General features: G+C 43.8%; 1 protein-coding gene across 1 annotated transcript in view; it reads right to left on the reverse strand.

Annotated features, from left to right (window-relative positions):
* The window catches only part of LOC103606683 (alpha-2-HS-glycoprotein-like), a 10,063-nt gene extending 7,667 nt beyond the window's left edge, over nt 1-2,396 (reverse strand). The window contains 2 exon segments of the mRNA XM_008591236.1: nt 1,994-2,305; nt 2,307-2,396. Coding sequence (XP_008589458.1) covers nt 1,994-2,305; nt 2,307-2,396 — 402 coding nt within the window.
* Between the last annotated feature and the right edge of the window lie 16,420 nt (nt 2,397-18,816).

Raw genomic sequence — 18,816 nt, forward strand, 5'->3', positions numbered from 1 at the left:
TTGGAAACTATAAATGAGTGCTGAAATATTTTTTGTTTTTTAAAATTCCACCCTTCAAGCAGTGCTTTGAAAAAGTCAGCTTTGGATTTTTCTCAGTCAAGCTGAAAAATAAAGTGGTGGATAATATCTTACTGTTTTTTCTTTACCTTCTCTATCCCTTCCTATTCTTCTTCCTTCCTTCCCTCTCATCCTTTATTTTCCTTCCTTCCCTCCTCTTCGTTTCCTTCCTAAAGCTTTTTGATGCTGTTGGCTTTGGCTTTTTCTTTGTGGTTTGGCTTGTAGATGTCTGGAAGCAAAGATGCTGCTCTCTCTTGGCCCCTGCCGGTGATTATGGGGAAGAGCACGTCTCCTTCTGACACTGAGGAAACTCTTGAGCGCGGACGTGAAGCAAGAAGTTACAGGGAAGCTCGTATAATTTCTTGGAGTTGTATTTGTCAGTTCACCTGTTTCAGTATCCTTTTTTTTTTTTTTCAGTATCTTTTCTTTTCAAAGCCTAGAAAACCCAGAAGATACAAGTATGCCCTTGATTCTCTCAGCCCATCCCTTCTTGCCTCTCATTCTGGTTCTGCCTGGCTCGCTAGTAGCTGAGGCCTCAGAATCCCCTTCCTGGAGGAAGCTGCATTTTATGAGGCACGGGAAGATGTGCTCTTCCTGAAGCCACTCAGACCTGCAGTGACTAGGAGCCGACTACACCTGGGTTTCTCGAGGAAAGGCCTTCACAAACTCTGCCTTTAGTGAAAATCACAGTGCCCACTCAGTACCCTTTCTGTCAAATATGCATATTACGTTTATTTCCCCTGAACAGATATCGTTTCCTCTGAACCACCATTATACTTTAACATGGCTGTAGCACTCTTAAAATGCATCCGGGGCAATGCCAATTTCAAATATTTTGTCCCTTTGTGAGGTCAGATTGTCAGTCATCAGTCAGTCCGGACATTCTTATGTTTATTTTCCTTCCTAGATTGTAAATCTTTTGTGGGCACAAACTATGTCTTTCTCTCCTTTACATTAGGTTGAAAGATTAAAATTGCCAATATTTGGCTGTTTTTGATATACAAAAATGGCAATTTTACATGGTTCAACCTAATATCAACCTAATATCTTCTATAGCACCTGAAACTGGCTCTTGCCCAAGAAGGCTTGTAATCAATGTTTACTGAATTATCCCTCATCAGACATTAACTCTAATTTCAAAACAGGCAGTAGACAGATGTCTTTTTCCCATCTCTCCAAATCTCTTGGCTAATCCCCAAGGAATATTTTTTAGTTTTATCTTTACTGTCACTGGCTTCCGGCTGCACTGTTTCTGGTCTAGCGTGGGAGGAAGCGAATCCTGTTCATGCCAGTACTTCTCTGGGATGTGAGTAACTCTCTTTGGGAGGCAGCTTGTGTAGAGGAAGGAACACAGGTCTGGAATCAAATCCCAGCCTGATTGCTTGCTAATTATATGATGTTGGGCAAAAAATGACTTAACACACCAGAGCCTTGGTTTCCTTTTATGTAAGACAGGGACAATATACTTACCACATATGGTAGGGTGGGTTAATGAGATGATCTGTGTAAAAGGGCCTGGCATGTAATAGGCACTGGTCAAATGCTAGTTTTATTTACTCTCAGTCTTCAACAGAGAAATGGAAGCAAAGAAAGACAAGTGACTTTCAGTCAGTGATAACTTGGCAACTAGAAGCTAGTCTCTTGGGCCCTAGCTTTTCCACAAAGCGACACTTTCTACCTATGACCTGCAAATCTCATTCAAAGCTTTTTCTTCTCTTACACACTGCCTCATAACCTACTCAGCACCTCTTTGAGATCCATAACTACACTACAGAATGTCTCCTCTCTTGCCTGGCCCTTCCTTCACTCCTGGGAAGAAGTCAGAGTGTTTACCCCTCTGCAGTTGCCTTTGTGCTGGGAGCTACTGATCTTTTGAGGCACCAGGTTGCACTCCACACACAGGTTCTTTCAGCTCACCTACAACAGATTCACTTACCTGAGACCACACCTTCACTTTGTCAATCTGGTTCAAGGTGTGCTTGTATCCCCGATGAAGGTGATAATTGATGTAGTTCACAGCTGCCAGGGCTGCTCGCTCTGTTTCTGGGTCGTCGCAGCTCACTTCCTTATAACTCAGCCCTGGGCCATGTGGGGCCGAGTGGCAGCCCCAGAGCTGAACAAGGCAAAGGAGCAGGATGAGGGACTTCATGGCTACCCCAGAGAGGCCCTGGCGGGTGATCAGGTGACTGGAGGCTTCAGGATCAACTTAGGTGCTCTGCTGGGAAAGGTAGACCGATGGAGGGGCAAAGGGCTTTATTTATCTGCTGGAGCCTGCTGGAAGAATTGCATAAGGATGTGAAATGATTTCTGTTCTTGTTCCAAAAAAACCCTACAAACATTAGCCCTGGAAAAGCAAACAGGTGAGGACATCACTGGTCCCCAAGCAATCTGCCAAAGTCAATGCTGCTGTGGGGGACATGTTCCAAAGTCTGCTTGGAACATAGTAACAGCAGCATAGAGAGAAGGCAGCTGAGGGGACAAGGTGGACACAGCCAGCCCAAAATGCAGGGGGTTTGGCAGCAGAGGGAGAGTTATCCACTGTGATCTGAGCATGCCACGGGATCTGTGATGGGATAGAGGGCTAATCAGCAATTTGATCAAATCCTCTAATATTTAGGGGGGATTGTCTCCTCCAAGAGGGGTCCTAGAGGGAGAACAGGCCCACAGATATAGCAAAGGTACAGGTGAGTTATGGAAGATGCCAAGATCATGGGTAAAATCCTTGGAGAAAAAAAGGAAGGAAGGGAGATATTTCTGCCGAAAGTGGGAAATGGAGGTGAAAGGAGGGTGTTTCTGTGACAGGGCAAGAAAGGGGTATGGCTGGCAGAGCAGTGTGGAGTTTCCTACTCCCCATCCTTTCTCCAGACCTCATTGCCAGGGCCCTCCAGGTGGCAGCACAGATGGGCACTGACCTGGATCTCCTAGGTGGCTGAGTGTGATTGGCACCAGTAGCCTGTGCCCCCAGCCAGTACCTAAGTGCAGCAGAGGGGAGTCCTTCTCTGACAGCCACTCATTTGACAGAGTTCTGGGTTTCAGTCCAACACTGCAGGCTGAGATGCTGCATGGGCAGCTCAGAACACAAAGCCTCTCTTAACACTCTTCGCAGCCTTAGCAGAATGAAGTGAGTCTTTCTGGCCAGAACATAGGCCCATGATGTTGACTCCAGGCACGGCTTTTTTAAGTGGCCTTTGACAAGTCCAGGTGTGACCTCCGAGGAGGGTGGGCATGATAGTGAGAAGCTTGGAAAATGTCATTCAAGAACCTGGTTTGGTTTAGACTGGAGCAAGGAAGCCCTAAAATGGAGACCAACATGTTCTTCAGATATTTAGAGGTCATCGCTTTGTGTGGGTGGATTTATTCTGTAGTTTGATATTTCTTCAGAGTAAAACAGTTGGTTTAAAAAAAGAAGAAAAAGGCAGTTTAATAGTACTGATTTGCTGGGGCAGGGGTTGGAGTGGGGGAGCCCAGGTGGTGGTGGTAGAGAAGAGAAGGAGCTGTAAGACTGTTTTCACATTTACTCACAGCTGCTCATACACTTGTACAGAATCTTAATGACAGAGGCTCAGAAGGTATAGTCAGGACTCCAGGTTTTCTCTGAGAGGGGGCCCTAGTCGTCTAGCAAGATGGTCTTCAAAACTAGGTGCGAGTTTCCATCAGCCTTATTCCCCATTTTATTCAGGGCCCTGATTCATAACGTTTTTGTGGAGGCTATGCTTTTCTTTTAGATAATCTTTAAAAATACTAATATAGTCATTACTGAATATTTGAAAACTATGTAAAACATTCAGTGAGTACAGATTTTATAAGTCATAAGTTTAGGTGAATAAAATGTAACTTTATTTTTCACAACTCAATTGAATTTCTGGCTGTGAGCCTTCTTTCCTGAAAATTTATTGCAGTCACTCCCAGGTAACCTGATTTCCCAGACACTTGGGTTAAAACCCAGTCCCATTTGGGATTTCCCATTTAGGGTATCCACCTCTGCCTTTTGCTGCAAAGGCCTGACCTGGCACTTTCTGCCAGGTAAGCTGCCTCATCTTGTCCTCAGACACATCTTCCCAACAGGTCCACCTGTGAGCTAGTGTCCTGCTTGTCCCCATCTAATCCACAGCAAGACAGTCCTCCCTGCATTCCTGGAGCAGGGGTCCCCTCACTCCGACTGTGAGATCCTTTCTAGACCGCAGGCCTTCTCTCAGCTAAGTGCCACCCCTTCTTTAAGCATGGGAAAGCTTGGCTGCTGTGCCCATACAAAGTGAGGGGCTTCACAAAGCTGCCTGCGAACTCATCTGCCTGGACACCCCCTCAGTCAGAGCCCCTCCACTGCTCTGGTGCCACCCTGCTGCTCAGGGGGCTTCTCCCTGTGATGTCATGTCTCCCCGTGCTACCCCCTCCAATCCCCAACCGGGGAAGTGAGCTTGGGTCTCCTCTGCTCTGAGATTCTCATACTCAGGGTAGTTCTATTGCCATCCCAACCTGAGGGGGCAGGGAGGAAGAAAAGCTCTGTCTGATCATAAATGCTCTCTGATCATTTCTGCCTTGTATGTGGGACATTTCTTTTGGTACCTTTGTTCTTGGACCTTTCATTAGTGACAATTTCTAAAGCATTAGGTTTTTAGCCGATGCAAGGTATTTAGCTGATTAGGTGTTTAGTTGATGCTAGAAAAACAAGGCAAGTAATAAAGGGCAATTAATATCTCACCTATCATTCTATCACATATAAGCATGAACACAAGAATCACCCACAATCTCATCATCCAGAGATAAACAGTGTTAATGTTTTGGTGCATTTCCATCTTGTCTTGTTTTCTGTGCACACTATTTTTTAATATAATTAGATTGTAGTGCATATAACAATTTTTATTCTTTTTTCACTGAACATTATAACTTGAATATTACTCCATGTCATTAAATAGACTTAAAAACATGCTCATTATCACTACCTATTATTCAATTGTGTGCCTGTGTCATAATTTATCTAACCATTCTCTTATTGTTGGGCATTTAGTTTGTTCTCAATTGATCACTATTCAATAAAAAACTACAACGAAGTTTTTAATTCAGGAATCTTTTGCTTTTCAACGTTTTGGGGCTTTTTTTCAGAATAGATTTTCAGAAGTGAAATTATTGATTCAAATGATTTGGACAGTTTTAAAGGTCTTAATTTTTGCAGTCACATCGCCTATCAGAAAGGCTGGCCGGTGTATACCCCTACCACTTACCTGGTGTGTTATGTCAGCTCAGCTGTTCGCTCTTTTCCTCTGCTTCCATGCTGACCTTTGGGGGAACTTAGATATGTGAAAATCATCAGAGCAGTTTTTAAAATGTTCTTTTATGAATTTTTTGATTTTTATCTCAACCATGTCTAATACAAACTAAAATAACTTTGGTATCAAGCTAAATAAAATGGCCCCTTATTTAGATTTTTTTAGTTTTCTTTGAAAGAACTGTTGCCATTTACTTACTGACAATGAAGAAGAAAATAGATGATATCTTGGTATGTTTTCCAAGATAGCTCTAGCATTGGTGCCCAAGGGAGGCTATAGATATTTCACTATGCCTGATGACACCGATTTCAAACTTTAAAAGATTTTCACATGCCGAATGCATACACTCATGAGTGATCTTGGGTCGGTTTCATCCAACTGGCTCTAGCTTCTCTGCATGCCAATAGGAGATAGGCATTTACTCTATTTTCTGGCCATTGCTTCATTATTTTAATTGCTTATCTGTGCCTTTTTCAACAAGGTCCACATCACTGCATAAAACAATACTCTTTCCATTTGCACTAACTATAACGTCTGGCAGCGTGTGGAGGCTATCAGGAGCTCATTAGAGCTGGCTGAGGAAAGCAGGCCCAAAGGTCTAGGGAGCAGAAGCGGGTCAGCAGTGTCCAGGAGGTGGCAGCGGGCGCCGGGCAGTGCCTGCTGGACAGAGCCCCCACGCGGCTGATGGCAGAGTCTCAAGATGGCAGCTGAGGATGGCAGCAGGGCCTCTGAATCTGTCAAAAGAGCTCTTCACCAGAGAGTCACCAGGGCAGGTGATGCATTTGAACGACTCCATGGCAGAATTTAGTGTTTATAGTTGCCAGTCAGGAGCAGGAACAAGAAAGATCACCGTAAGCACAGGGTCAGAGTTTCAGAGGTTGAGTCCGTCCGTGGCTCTGCCAGTGGACGTGCATTTAGTGTTTATAGTTGCCAGTCAGGAGCAGGAACAAGAAAGATCACTGTAAGCACAGGGTCAGAGTTTCAGAGGTTGAGTCCGTCCGTGGCTCTGCCAGTGGACGTGCATCTAGGAGGTGAAGGATGAAGCTAGTGAAAGCCAGAAACCCAGCTTCTCACAAAACAGGGCACGAACAAGTGCACGTCAGCAAAAGCCAGGAGAACGATTGGTTTCCGCAGAGAGGAAGTAGCGATGGTTGGTGTTTAAATCATGGGGCCAGATTCCTGGCTCTGCTCTTTCTGGTGCTTAAAGGGCCTAGGCCCTGAGAGGCTGGGCATTCATTTCTGATAAGCCTGGGGCTTCTTCATTCATATGTTCAAAGAACAAACATTTATTGAGCACCCACTATCTGTGATGTTAGGTGCCTGGACACAGAACGATAAGAAGACACCATTTGCCCTGAAGGAGCTCGTCTTGACTCATTTGGTCCAGCAACATCTGACAGCAAAGAACTATATGTTATTATACAAATTATTATAGTGTCCTGTGGAGATAGGTTAGGATTTATTTCACCAATGTAAAACATCAATCAATGGAATGCAAATTACCCTTGTCCAAGGACCCAACAGGTTTCTTGAAAAGGTAACTTAGAACCAGTTGCCCTAGAAGTCATCACCCAGTAATTTGGAAGAGCTCTTTGTACTTAGTGCCAATGCACCAAAGTTGGGAGACGTGGGCCTGACCATGGCTGGGCAAAAACTGTTAAACAACAGAGGTGACTGCTCCCTTTTTTGAGGTAGAGAAAAAGCTCTGTAGGACTTCCCCCAATCCTGCCCTCATAATCACTGTGACCTGACTCTGCAAATCCAAACCCTGAAAGGAAGCCCCATTTGAGGGCATATAAGGGGAAGAGTACGGCCGGACTAGAGTGGGGCAAGGGAGGGGGAAGGTGTGAAATTTAAGGAGGCACTCTCCCTTGGGTGGCTCCTCCTTAAATTTTGTGCTTTAGATCTCTCCCTTGGCTCACTCAAGTCCCAGCTCTGGGAAAGAGGCCCAGTCTAAACCCAGATAGAAATAAGTATGTACTTCATCAAATCTTTCTCCTCTTTCAAGAAAAAGTTTTTTTACCATTTGGGCTGGTGATTCTGTGTGTGAAATGGGCCTCCAAGAACAAGGTAATCCTTGCAGTAAGCTTTTCATTATCACGTGGGAAACAGTGGGGAACCTTCCATTCCCTCTTGTTTGGAAGAAAACTTCCTCCTACACACTGTTCCGTGTGGTCTTGACACCCACTCAAATGTTCTGCACTACAAAAGAGAGAATAACTTTATGGTTAAAGAAATGGGGGGATTTGGACTTCCTAGCACTGGATGTGGGAAACAGTGGGGAACCTTCCATTCCCTCTTGTTTGGAAGAAAACTTCCTCCTACACACTGTTCCGTGTGGTCTTGACACCCACTCAAACGTTCTGCACCACAAAAGAGAGAATAACTTTATGGTTAAAGAAATGGGGGGATTTGGACTTCCTAGCACTGGAACAGCACCCTGCCAGGAAAACTGAATCATCATAGCTAATGTTATTAACTCCTTATTCTGTAAAAGGCATGAGAGCTGTACTATTCTTACTCACCTTCCTTTACAGAGGAGAAAACAGAGGCTCAGAGAGGTTCTGAAACTTGACCATATTATACACCAAGAAAGAGGTGGAGCCCAGATTTAGCCCAATCACTTTATTTCTATATTAACCCCAAACCAGAAGAATATGGGACCCAAAGAAAGCTGGGGAGGTTGGCTGCTGGACACTGCCTAAAAGTGAGCAAATCATTTTTCTTAATAAAACACTTGTTTGTACTGTATTTAAAAAAAGCTCAAGGAATAGAAAAAATGTATTGAGCTTGCTTAACAATTAAAAGAATTAAAAAATTAGTTTGCCCACATAATTTCAGACAGTGAGAAATACCTGGAAATCAATTTTTTTCAGAAAAAAAACCTTTTACCAGTTGACTTTAGTGATGACTCAGCCAGTATTGAAGTTATCTCTACCTCAGGTTTAGCAGGTAAATAAAAGGTAAATGATTACACTATTTCTAGTTAGATGTTTTCCAGGGGAAATGCTAGTTAATGCAGAGAGTCACATTCATCTCTCCTGCTGGTTTCTGTCATCAGCTTTTGATATCTTAAAAGCAAGGTGCGTGAGTGGCACTCTTCAGACAAGAAAGGACAAGAGGTGAAACCCTCATTTTCCAGTGAATCCTGTGGTGTACTTGCTGGGGCCCTTGGACACAGATTTTCAGAAGAGCTGTGGCTCAGGTTCTAACCTCAGGAGCTGCACAGACTAACTCCCTAATCTCTCTGTTGGCCTTTGGGAATTTAGAGACATCTGTACTGTATTCTGCTCCCCGCTCGGGCCTCCATTATCCCTGTTTCTTCAGTTACTTCTCAGGTGAATTAGTTGTGAGACTTCCTCATCTTCCTATTAAACAGGCAAGACTAGCACCAAATTAAACAATAAGACAAGTCATCGTGTGATTAAGGATCAAGTTAATTATATGGCTATCTGAGTGGTGCGGACTCGTGCATGCACAAGTGTGCAAAAGTGGACAACTCAAAAATTACGGCATGGAGGTTAGCCAGCTACCACTGCAGGACAGGAGGATTTCTCCTGCTTTCCAGAGGCTTAATTACTTCGAGAGGATTAACAATGAAACCAATGGGCCATTCTTCATAGGTTGCCTCAATTAGACTTCTCGAACGTCGAGAGGGAAAATGTAGGAGGCTAATGGAAGACCTGTAAGAGGGGACAAGAAAATAGTTTCTGTCACTCAGATTTGTCTCCTTGGCTCAGCCCTATTTTGAACTCATATCTGAGTTCTATTACAAGTAAAAACTGAAGAAGTGCTATCCCTAGACACCCTTAGGAAGTTCAAGCATCTTTATTTTGATGCTTTTGACAGCTTGTAACACAGAAGAGCAAAGAGGCCTTGTCCTACAGTCTGCACAGAACTCCGTATGGTCCTTGGTGCTCCGTGGTCTCAGCTGGGGCAGGAGAGGGCAGTGTCCAGCAATCAGGGTAGTACTCAGGTGCAGGAAATAGTGCCCAGGAGCAGACCTCAGTGCCTGAGGAAGGCAGTGGTGTCCAAGGATAGGCAGTGGTGTCCAGGGATAGACAATGGTGCCCAGGGGCAGAAAGTGGTGCCCAGGGGCAGAAAGTGGTGCTCAGGGACAGAAACCGGTGCCCAGGAGCAGGCAGTGGTGCCTGGGGATAGGCAGCAGTGTCTGGGGACAGACAGTGGTGTCCGGGGACAGGCAGCAGTGCCCAGGGTAGACAACAGTGCCCAGGGACAGGCAGCAGTGCCCAGGGGCAGGCAGCAGTGCTCAGGGGCAGGCAGCGGTGCCCAGGGACAGGCAGCAGTGCCCAGGGGCAGGCAGCGGTGCCCAGGGCAGACAGCAGTGCCCAGGGACAGGCAGCAGTGCCCTGAAGAAGAGAGTTGTGCTCTTATAGTTTCTATGATATTTGATCTTTTTTAGAAAATAATGTGCACTCACTGTAAATAGCTAAATAAAATAAAATAGAAAAAGATAATATATCATATTTTGAGAAGTGAACAGAGAAGAAATCTAGGAACATCATGTTTAAACAGGGATAGGAAATGGTTACCAAGGACAGTTTAAAGCAACCGAGACTACCTGTAATGAGACTATAGAGGGGAGGCAGCATTATCTCTGTAGAAACTCTAAAACTAACAGTTCAAGGTTGATTTACTTTCTGATGTAATGAAATGTAAATCCAAAGTCAGTTTGCTATTCATGTGTCCTCTGTCCATGAGCTCAAAGATAAGTCCAGGGAAAAGTTATTGACCAGAGAACCTGAGCAGGGAATGGGGGGCCTACGGTGACCTGGAGTGGATGGTGGGGGCTTAGTCCGCCTACTTTTCATCAGCACTTCCCTTCCTTTGCTATGAGGGACTGATGTGTTCTCAGTTTACCACACAATCAACTGCCCTCCAGTCACTTTGCCCTGAGCCCACCCCCAAGTAGAAGTTCTAACCCACCAGTGTCTACAAGCCTCAGTTCTGCCTCAGCTCTGCCACTCTCTAGTGGTGTTCCCAACGCTCTGAGACCAGTTTTCCCTCCACATTGAGGAGGACAGCCATAACCCCCAGGAGGAGACTGTTTCCCTCACTGTCTCTCTCTCTCTCTCTCTCTCCCACACACACACACACACACACTCTCTCTCTCTTCCCCTTACAGGTCAGTTTTGGGGTGCTAAAGGGTACAGCCAGGAGCCTGCCACTCTGGAAATGGGGCCATAACCATGGTGGCCATTAGACCTTGGTTTTTTGCAACTATCTCCATTGCTTAATTTTTTCCTCAGTAAAGGCATTTTGTTAAATATTTAAATAAGTGTGACATAAACTTCATGCTGTTCTAACACTTTCCATTGTAATAAATTCATAACCCGGGACAAAGTCACCCTCCAGTGCACACGTATGAGTCTGCGGCAGCCCCAGTCCCTGCCGCCCCTGGTGGTGCAGGCCTCCTTTTTGTGTCGTGAACATGATGGCCGGAGTCTACCTCTGTGCCATACATAGGGGCGGTGATGATGACATTTTCTTTTTCTTTTTTTTTCCCTTTTTGTCTTTTTTCGTGTCCGGCAACGGATCGCAACCCTCAGTGTTGCCCCCGTACCGGACCGGGACCAGCAACGGGATTGCAACCCTCGGTGTTGCTCCCGCACCTCGCTCAGCCAGTGAGCGGGACCCGGTCTGTACGTGGGATCTGAACCCTCGGACGGGAGCGCCACCGCACTCCCAAGCGGCGCACTGTAGCAGTGCGCCACTGGGCCGGCGCTGATGATGACATTTTCAAAGAAGAAGAATGTGTTCGAAGGAGGAGGAAAGGAAGGAGGGAGAAAGGGATGGAGACCATGCTCCAGGAGGGGAGATAAATGGTTCAGCATGGGACCCAGCTTGTCATAAGCAACAACTGCCCATGAACCAGACCATCTTCAGCAAACACTGGCTCAGGGGTGGCCTAGTGGATGGGAAAGCCCTCCTGGAGCTGTGTGCTGGGAAGGAGTCTGAGCTGAGGGGTCAGTTGTGGAGGGGGGTGGAGCACAGCCTGTCCCCACCCACCCCTGGCCGGGCCCCTCTGTGCAGAGGGACCTCTGGCACCCTCTCCTCAGTGTTTCCTAAAGTTCATGCACACAGCAGCTGCTTAATACATGTTTGATGAATCAATAGAGTATATTGTTTTCATCTTATATTTGCCTTTGAAAAAATCTGCAATTGCTCCTAGGTGTTTTTTATATGAAATTAAAGCTATAAAGCCTTCCGAAATCAAGGCTTCCACAATCAAGCTCACTCTCTCTCTCCTTGATGTAATTTTGTCCACTTCCTCTCCACACCAGAGACCCTGGCTGACAAGAGTACAAAGAGCTCCTGCTTAAGTCATATGGGGAGGGAAAGGCATGCATAGGCCTAGGTACAAGTCAGAAAGGGGAGCAAGGATGACACTAGAATAAACTGGAAGCTGGGTAGCAGTCAGTCGAAATTTCCATAGATGACTCTATATAGTTGGTAGATGTATATCAACCCCATTGCTGCATGGAAGACAGCACAGTGTCATGGAAAGCTGGTGCTGGGCTTTCTCTCTTGAGGGTTTTTGCTATCTGTGCCTGCAAGCTCAGACTGCGACAGGGACTCTGAGACCAGCCAGCTGGCTGTTGCCTGATGTCAGCAGTTAAGTGTTGGCTGAAATTCTGAAATATCACTTTTTTATAGCAAACAACTAAAGTGTTTTATTATCTAAATTGTAAAAAACCCTTTATATCTTAAGAAGATGCCTGCCTCATAAAATAAATAACCATACAACAAAAGCAAAAACAAATAAAAAGAGAATAAAGCAAACAAAAGTGGGAGAATTTGCCAACATACAATCAGAAAAAATAATTAAAAAAAAATATTTTCAGAGGGCTTTAAGCCTGCAACCATGTAAGTTGCTATATTCTTGGTAAGTATGAGTGTCTAATGTTATTCATTAAAATAAAGGAAAACTGTGAAATGAAAGACAATCCCAATTAAGTTTATATTTTTAGCATATAGTCAGCACATGCAGTAATTCCTTTATCTTTAGTGTAAAGTATGGTGTATGTACAACTTTTACCAAAGAAAATCATCTCCTCCCTGTCCCTCTACATAAATGTCCAATGCAGAAAGAATGTTGCTTTCAGCGCATGCCAACCTGTGAACCAACCTGGGAAGGACCTGCCCTGCACATGCTCAGCCCATGACAGCTGTGCTTTGGCTCTGCCCTTCTTGGTCTGCGTGCGCAGCTCTCATGAATTCCTCCTTTGTGGAAATTCTCAGGACTTGGCCTGGCTCTAGCCCCTCCCATCCCTTCAGCCATCTCTCTGCACTTGCCCATGATGGTTAGAAGTGATCTGAGCTGCAGGGGCTTCCATGCAAGCAGCCCTTTCAGTATTAGAGCTCAGGGTGACCAACTGTCCTAGTTTCCCTGGGCTGAGTGGTTTCCAGGATGTGGGACTTTCAGTGCTAAAACTGGAAAAGTCCTGGGCCAACAGGAATGAGGTGGTCATCCTAGTGTTAGAGGGGGTGGGGGACAGGAGGTCCTATCAAGTGCTGTGACTCTTGACTGTGAGAGCTCTAGCAGCGAAGGTTGAAGATTCGAGAGGTCTGAGACTTCCTGCTGTATAAACACCCTGACAGATGGCATGTCTCAGGCCAGCTCCTGAGACACTTGTTTTCCTTTCTTTTAAGGCTCTGGGGTTGGGTTGTCTTTTCCTCTTTTAATATTTAGTATATGTTCCTCCTATAGTTCCTGTCTTTCTGGGTCTGGAGTAGGAGTGTAGGTTTTCATCCATTCTCTGCAGAAATCCTTCAGCAAGGATATTTCCTGTTTTTTTCCAAAGTGGGGGGAGTGTTACAGGGTTAGAAATCCACACCTGTGCAGGTCAGTAAATGTTTTAGTGTTTGACATTGGGGAAAGATAACCTGTTAGCATTTCAAATATATGATGTTTGAACAGAAATGTAAATTGGTTCAAAAACAGTTTAATCACATTTATTACACAACAGTAATGATGAATATTTAATGAGTGCTTATGAGCATTTGTTAAGCACCAGGTACTGTGCTAAGTACTTTAAATATATCATATTGTTTAATTTTCAGAATATGAGGTAGGTGAGGAGACTCAGGCTCAGAGAGGTTAAGATGCTTGTTCAAGATCACAGAGCTACTAATTGTCAGAGCTGGGATTTAAATTTAGACAGTCTCACTGCAGAGCCAGCCACTTGGACTCAGAACTGTACACCCGGTGCAAAACATGATACTGCTTGAGCATACCAATGAGAACATTGCAGCTTCATAGACTGCTTTCTGGACAATTATGGAATGTATCAGTCAGGTGTGCCTTCTTCCTGAACTGGGTCTATATCATTGAGTGGCTCACAGTTTCTGCAGCAAGAGTTAAAAAAAAAATAAATAAAGACAACATGTTATCTGTGCACTAAGTAGACCCAGGAATTGTCCAGAGTTTGGCCAGAGTATCTGAAATTCTGTGTTCCTTCTGGGAATCATATGCATCACTAGAATTTCAGGGCTAGTAGCCCATGACTATGTCTCAACTCAGCCAGTTCCTCTTGAAAGTGAGCCACATTGATAAAGTCTGGGCTTGAAAATTCAGACACACCCTGAAGTTTATGCTTCAAATGCCATCATAGAAATAAAACAACTCATAACATATATTTTGTGAAGCTTTGTTTGCATCCTCTTCCTTGATCAAATTCTCTGCATACATATTCATGCTCAGATTAGCTAAGTTTTGAGTTCTTCCCTACAATTTCAAGTTCAGTATATTCAAATATCACATCAGTAGAAACATATATTTTTATGTTATTCTTATGGGTTTCTCAGAGAATTTAATTCTCAAAGATCTTGATCCAAGTTCCAAAATTTCTCATTTTTTGAAATTTGACCATCTAAGTGCATCAAAAACCAAAGAAACCACCACATTTTGCCTCAGTGTCTTCAAAATGTCCCCTACGAGGGCAATGATCACACGTGAAGGGGACAAAGCTTTAACCACTTGCTCTCCAACAGGCTGGACTTGTGATTCTCAGGGCACAAACTCCTGTGATGATGGATGATGCAGGGGACTCCGGATATGTCAGGACACGGCCCCTTCTCTTTTACTTGGATAAACTGTGAAAACATCTTTTTTGGTGGTGGCAGGGGAGGGGGGAGTGTCATAGTTTAATCGTAAGTCCTCCTTCTGTGGTAAGCTAACTCAGCTTTTCATAGTTAACTAAAACATTTAAAATTTATTACTGGCCAGTGATTAAGCTTTTGTTAATCTTGTACACTGGCTAATTAGTTGTTTGTTGTAGTTTTGGTGTGTGTGTGTATTTTATGTGTAAAATCTTCCTAACATATCCCTAGCATGTAGCACCAGTGCCTGGCAGTTAGTAGAAATAAATTTAGTGACTCTGTTGTGTTGAGTCCTGTGGAGTACAGGAGATTGCAGAAGATACAATATAGACTTTAAAAGACTTTTCTTGTACTATTAAGTTTAAAAAACAAACAAACAAACAAACAATAACAGTTAATTGTCCTCTTTTCCTGGAATCGGGATCTGAGAGGTTTTGGCAGCTGTCATGAGGAACAGGACCTGTCATTTGACGTCCCTCTCAGTTCTGAGCGTCCACAGCTTCCATCAGCATCTCTCATGTTCTCATGAAGATCACTGATGTATAATCCACATTTTCCAGGCCGCTCAGAGACAAGGGTAACCCCAGGGGCAAGAATGGTGTGATACTTGCTCAGGTTCCATCTCTGAAACTCCAGCTGCCAGAATCCTTCCTTCCTTGATGGCAGGGATGGGGTTGGTGCTCATGGACTTGCACATAGTCACTTCATTCCTCTCAAGTCCCCCTGCCCTCTTTCATGCTCTGTGAGCACCATGTGGCTCCTCCATTGCTGTTCTGGTGCCCCATGGTCTCAGCTGACAGTTGTATGGTCGCCTCATGTGATCACCTGGAACAAATTGTATTTTCCAGAGATGGCCACACGAACATTCGCAGATTTACATACTCCTTCAGAACCTCTAAGATTCCTTGTCTAAAGGTCAAGTCTAATTCTTGTCCCCTGGAATGCGGGTGAGCCTCTGTGGCTGCCTCCATGCATGGAAATGTAGTGGACAAGATGGAGCAGCATTCCTTGAGGCTAGGTCATAAAAAGAGATAAAGCTTCTACCTCATTCTCTTCCTTTCAGGACATGTGTCCTGGGAGCCCTGAGCCAACATGTAAAAAGTCCAGCTATGCTAAACCTGCATGCTGTAGAGACCACACAGATGCAAAGATTTCCAAGAAGCACCTCTGGTTCCAGCCCCAGCTGCTTCAGTCCTCCCCAAATCAACTGTCAGACATATGAGTAGACTGCCTTCCAATAATTCCAGTCCCCAGCCTTTGAGCTGTTCCAGCTGACACCAAGTAGAGCAAAGGAGCTGTCTCCATCAAGCCCAGCCAATATTACTGATTCTTGCAAAAAGATAAATGTTGCTGTATGAAGCCACTAAGTGTTGGGGGTAATTTGTTTCATAGCAGTAGTAACTGGGACATTACCCTTATGTTGTCATCAGGCTCTCACCTTGCTTGTGAGACCCTGGCTTCTCTTCTATAGCAGTTGCTGAGCAGAATTAGGCAAAGTTCCCTACTCCCACCAGTGTCAAAATTCCTTTGCCAAATCACAAAACAGAGGCATTTAACTCTTACAATTTGAAGCCTTACAGCTTCTTATAATAGCCCTGATGGCTATACCTTTTACTCAACTGACTCTAGTTTGTTACAGTTACTCTGCCCACAAAATTTATTCAAGTACCCTTCTGACTCTGTTGGGAGACATCAATTCAAGTGACACATTGACAGTGTTGCTGTCAAATCATGTTTCTCCATTAGTGCTGTGGGTAAGATGGTGCACCCCAACCCTATGCCTCCAGGTTAGGTTGCTTTTCCTCCTGAAACATTGTACAAGAGTCAAAAGCTTGTCTGGTTAGTTTTAATGTGTCCTACCTCCTACAACTTTTTTGGACTGACAAGCACAGAAGAGTTGTGAAAATTCTATGACTTACAAACATGGTAGGCCTCTGACATGGTAAGCTCTCTTCCTGGGATGCTTATAACCAATAAAAATATTGAACAAGTCAGGACTGAGAACATAGCTCTGTTTTGTGCCAGCAGAGCCTATCTCCCTTCCAGGTTGACATTGATCCATTAATTAACAGCATGTTCAAACCTAATTAGTGAGTTATGAATCCAACTATATGCTTCCATTTTGTCCCCAGAGATATCATGAGATGGATCATCAAACACCTTGGTGAAACCTTGCCTATAACGTTTTCTGTTCTCCCAGTTTAATGACCTAACTGGTAGAAGAGGCAGAAGCTTTAGTTACATGACTTGTTTTAAATCACTTGGTCTGACTCCTCACAGTAGTTTCCATGATTGTTATTAGTTATCAGGAGCCCTCTTTTAAACTTAACTTTACTATTATATTTTTTAGGAGCATCAAACTCCATAACAAAATTCAACCCATGTGGAATCTGCCTTCTGTCTGCTAGGATTAAGGGAGACTAAGAAAGACACACAGTCAAGGTACATTATTGAGTTTGCATTGAAAATTATCATTGTTGTTGTTTTACTTAATAGTTTGATTTTTAGTGGCAATAACTAGAAAATGACTTAAAAGGGGGGGGGAGGGTGGGGTCTGGAGCACCCAGGGCTGATTTTATGGCTCTCACATTATTTTAGTGCCACCTGGGGACAAATACCATGCATTGCAGAGGGGAGCATATAAACAAGGGGGAAAAAATTCACAAACCTTCCAAACCTCACTTAAGCAACAGAGATACTTTCTCCTTTTTGCCTGTCCCAAGACAGGCATTCTGCTTGTAAATGTTTAATGATTCAACAACCCTATGAAATAGGTATTATCACTATTTTACAAATGGAGAAGTTGAGGCATAGCTAGTAAGTGTTAGGACTGGAATTTCAATCTAATCAGTCTGATTCTGGAGCATATGTTTTACCCACTATAGTATATAAAACCTCCCATTTTGCTTCTATATTCTGTCAAAAAGAATGATGTTTGAAATATTGAGGGTAGCATTAACATCAGTAATGGCAAATGGGACCCCTACAGGGAAGAGGTAATTGTAAGAAACACTTTAATGGAAATTATTTCTCTAGACTGGACACAGTCCCAGAATACTGAAAGAATATAGAAAAGGTTGCTAAGTATGTCTGTGATTTTGAGGCACCGTGGATGAGGAGAGGCTGAAAGAATGGAGATGGGCAGGGTAAGACCATGACGGCAAATGCAGGCATCGTTATAAGCACCTAGACGTGGATGTGCTGATCCCTAAGACCCAACATGGATTCACTTCAACAAGGCCTCTCAGCATATTCTTATGGATCAGAATCTCTCATCCGTATAAATGAGCTTACGCATATAAAGCACTTAGAACAGAACCTGGCTCAGGGTAGGTGCTCTTCAGGTATTTTTTACAGTGAATAAGAGAACAAGTTTTCACTGTTCTTCACTTGTACTCTGCAATATATGAGCACTTCTGGCTTGAAGTGAACTTACATTTTGACTACTACAACCCCCCCAAGCCTAAGAACTCCCTCTGCAGCACTCCTTGACAGACAGTATCTTTAGTCTACTTGCTGGGAGCTTGCTGCCTCAGGGACCACCACTCCATTTTTGGACAGCTTTAACTTCTGAGTAGGTAGCTGTATCATAGTACAGAAAACTTGGGCTTTGAAGCCTGGTTTTATGATCTTTCCATCATCCCCACCACCATCATCCTTGTCACTATGGTTTATTACAACGAAATCTATGAAATTTGATATAAATCTTTCCAAATTACAACATGCCTCTGACAATGCACTTAAAGTGTACTGAAGCTCACAGAGTCCTGTGATAAAAGGATATTCTTTTTTAACTTATTAAATCGTGGTAGTCTAAACCATGGATAAAAAGGAATGACAAAGCCCCATTCACATTCTATTTTGTAGAAAGAGTATTCTCTCTCTAGAGTCTTTCTAGCTAAGACTAGTAATTCTAGCTCTAAGTATCATGACTGACTCTTGCATACATCTTGAAAAGATGAGGATTAGCAAGTGCAAATAATGATCAAGAGTTCTCCCAGGCTAAGATATGCAAGGGAAATATCGATCATTTCTAAGAAATGCTCAACTAGGGGCAATTCAATACATAATGAATCTTAAATGTACACAATGTCCACTGAACTTAAATATGCATTTATGCAGTTTCATTTGATTTCTAAGATAGTTTCAAATAGTAGCCCTAGCTGCTGTATAGCTAAAGGCAGGGAGGCTGCTGGAGCTACACGAATGGTTGGAAGGCAGCTCCACACACACTGCAACAGCAATTATTCAACATCACTGGAACATTTACTAGCCATGGAAAGAAGTCAAACGTATATGAAAAGTAGAATGTGATGTGACTGCACATTGTAAAAAACTGAAGGAGGTTCAAAAGTCAAGTGTAGTCAAGTCA

This window comes from Galeopterus variegatus, unplaced genomic scaffold (genome assembly GCF_000696425.1).
Source record: "Galeopterus variegatus unplaced genomic scaffold, G_variegatus-3.0.2 Scaffold6778, whole genome shotgun sequence".
Taxonomy (NCBI): Eukaryota; Metazoa; Chordata; class Mammalia; order Dermoptera; family Cynocephalidae; genus Galeopterus; species Galeopterus variegatus.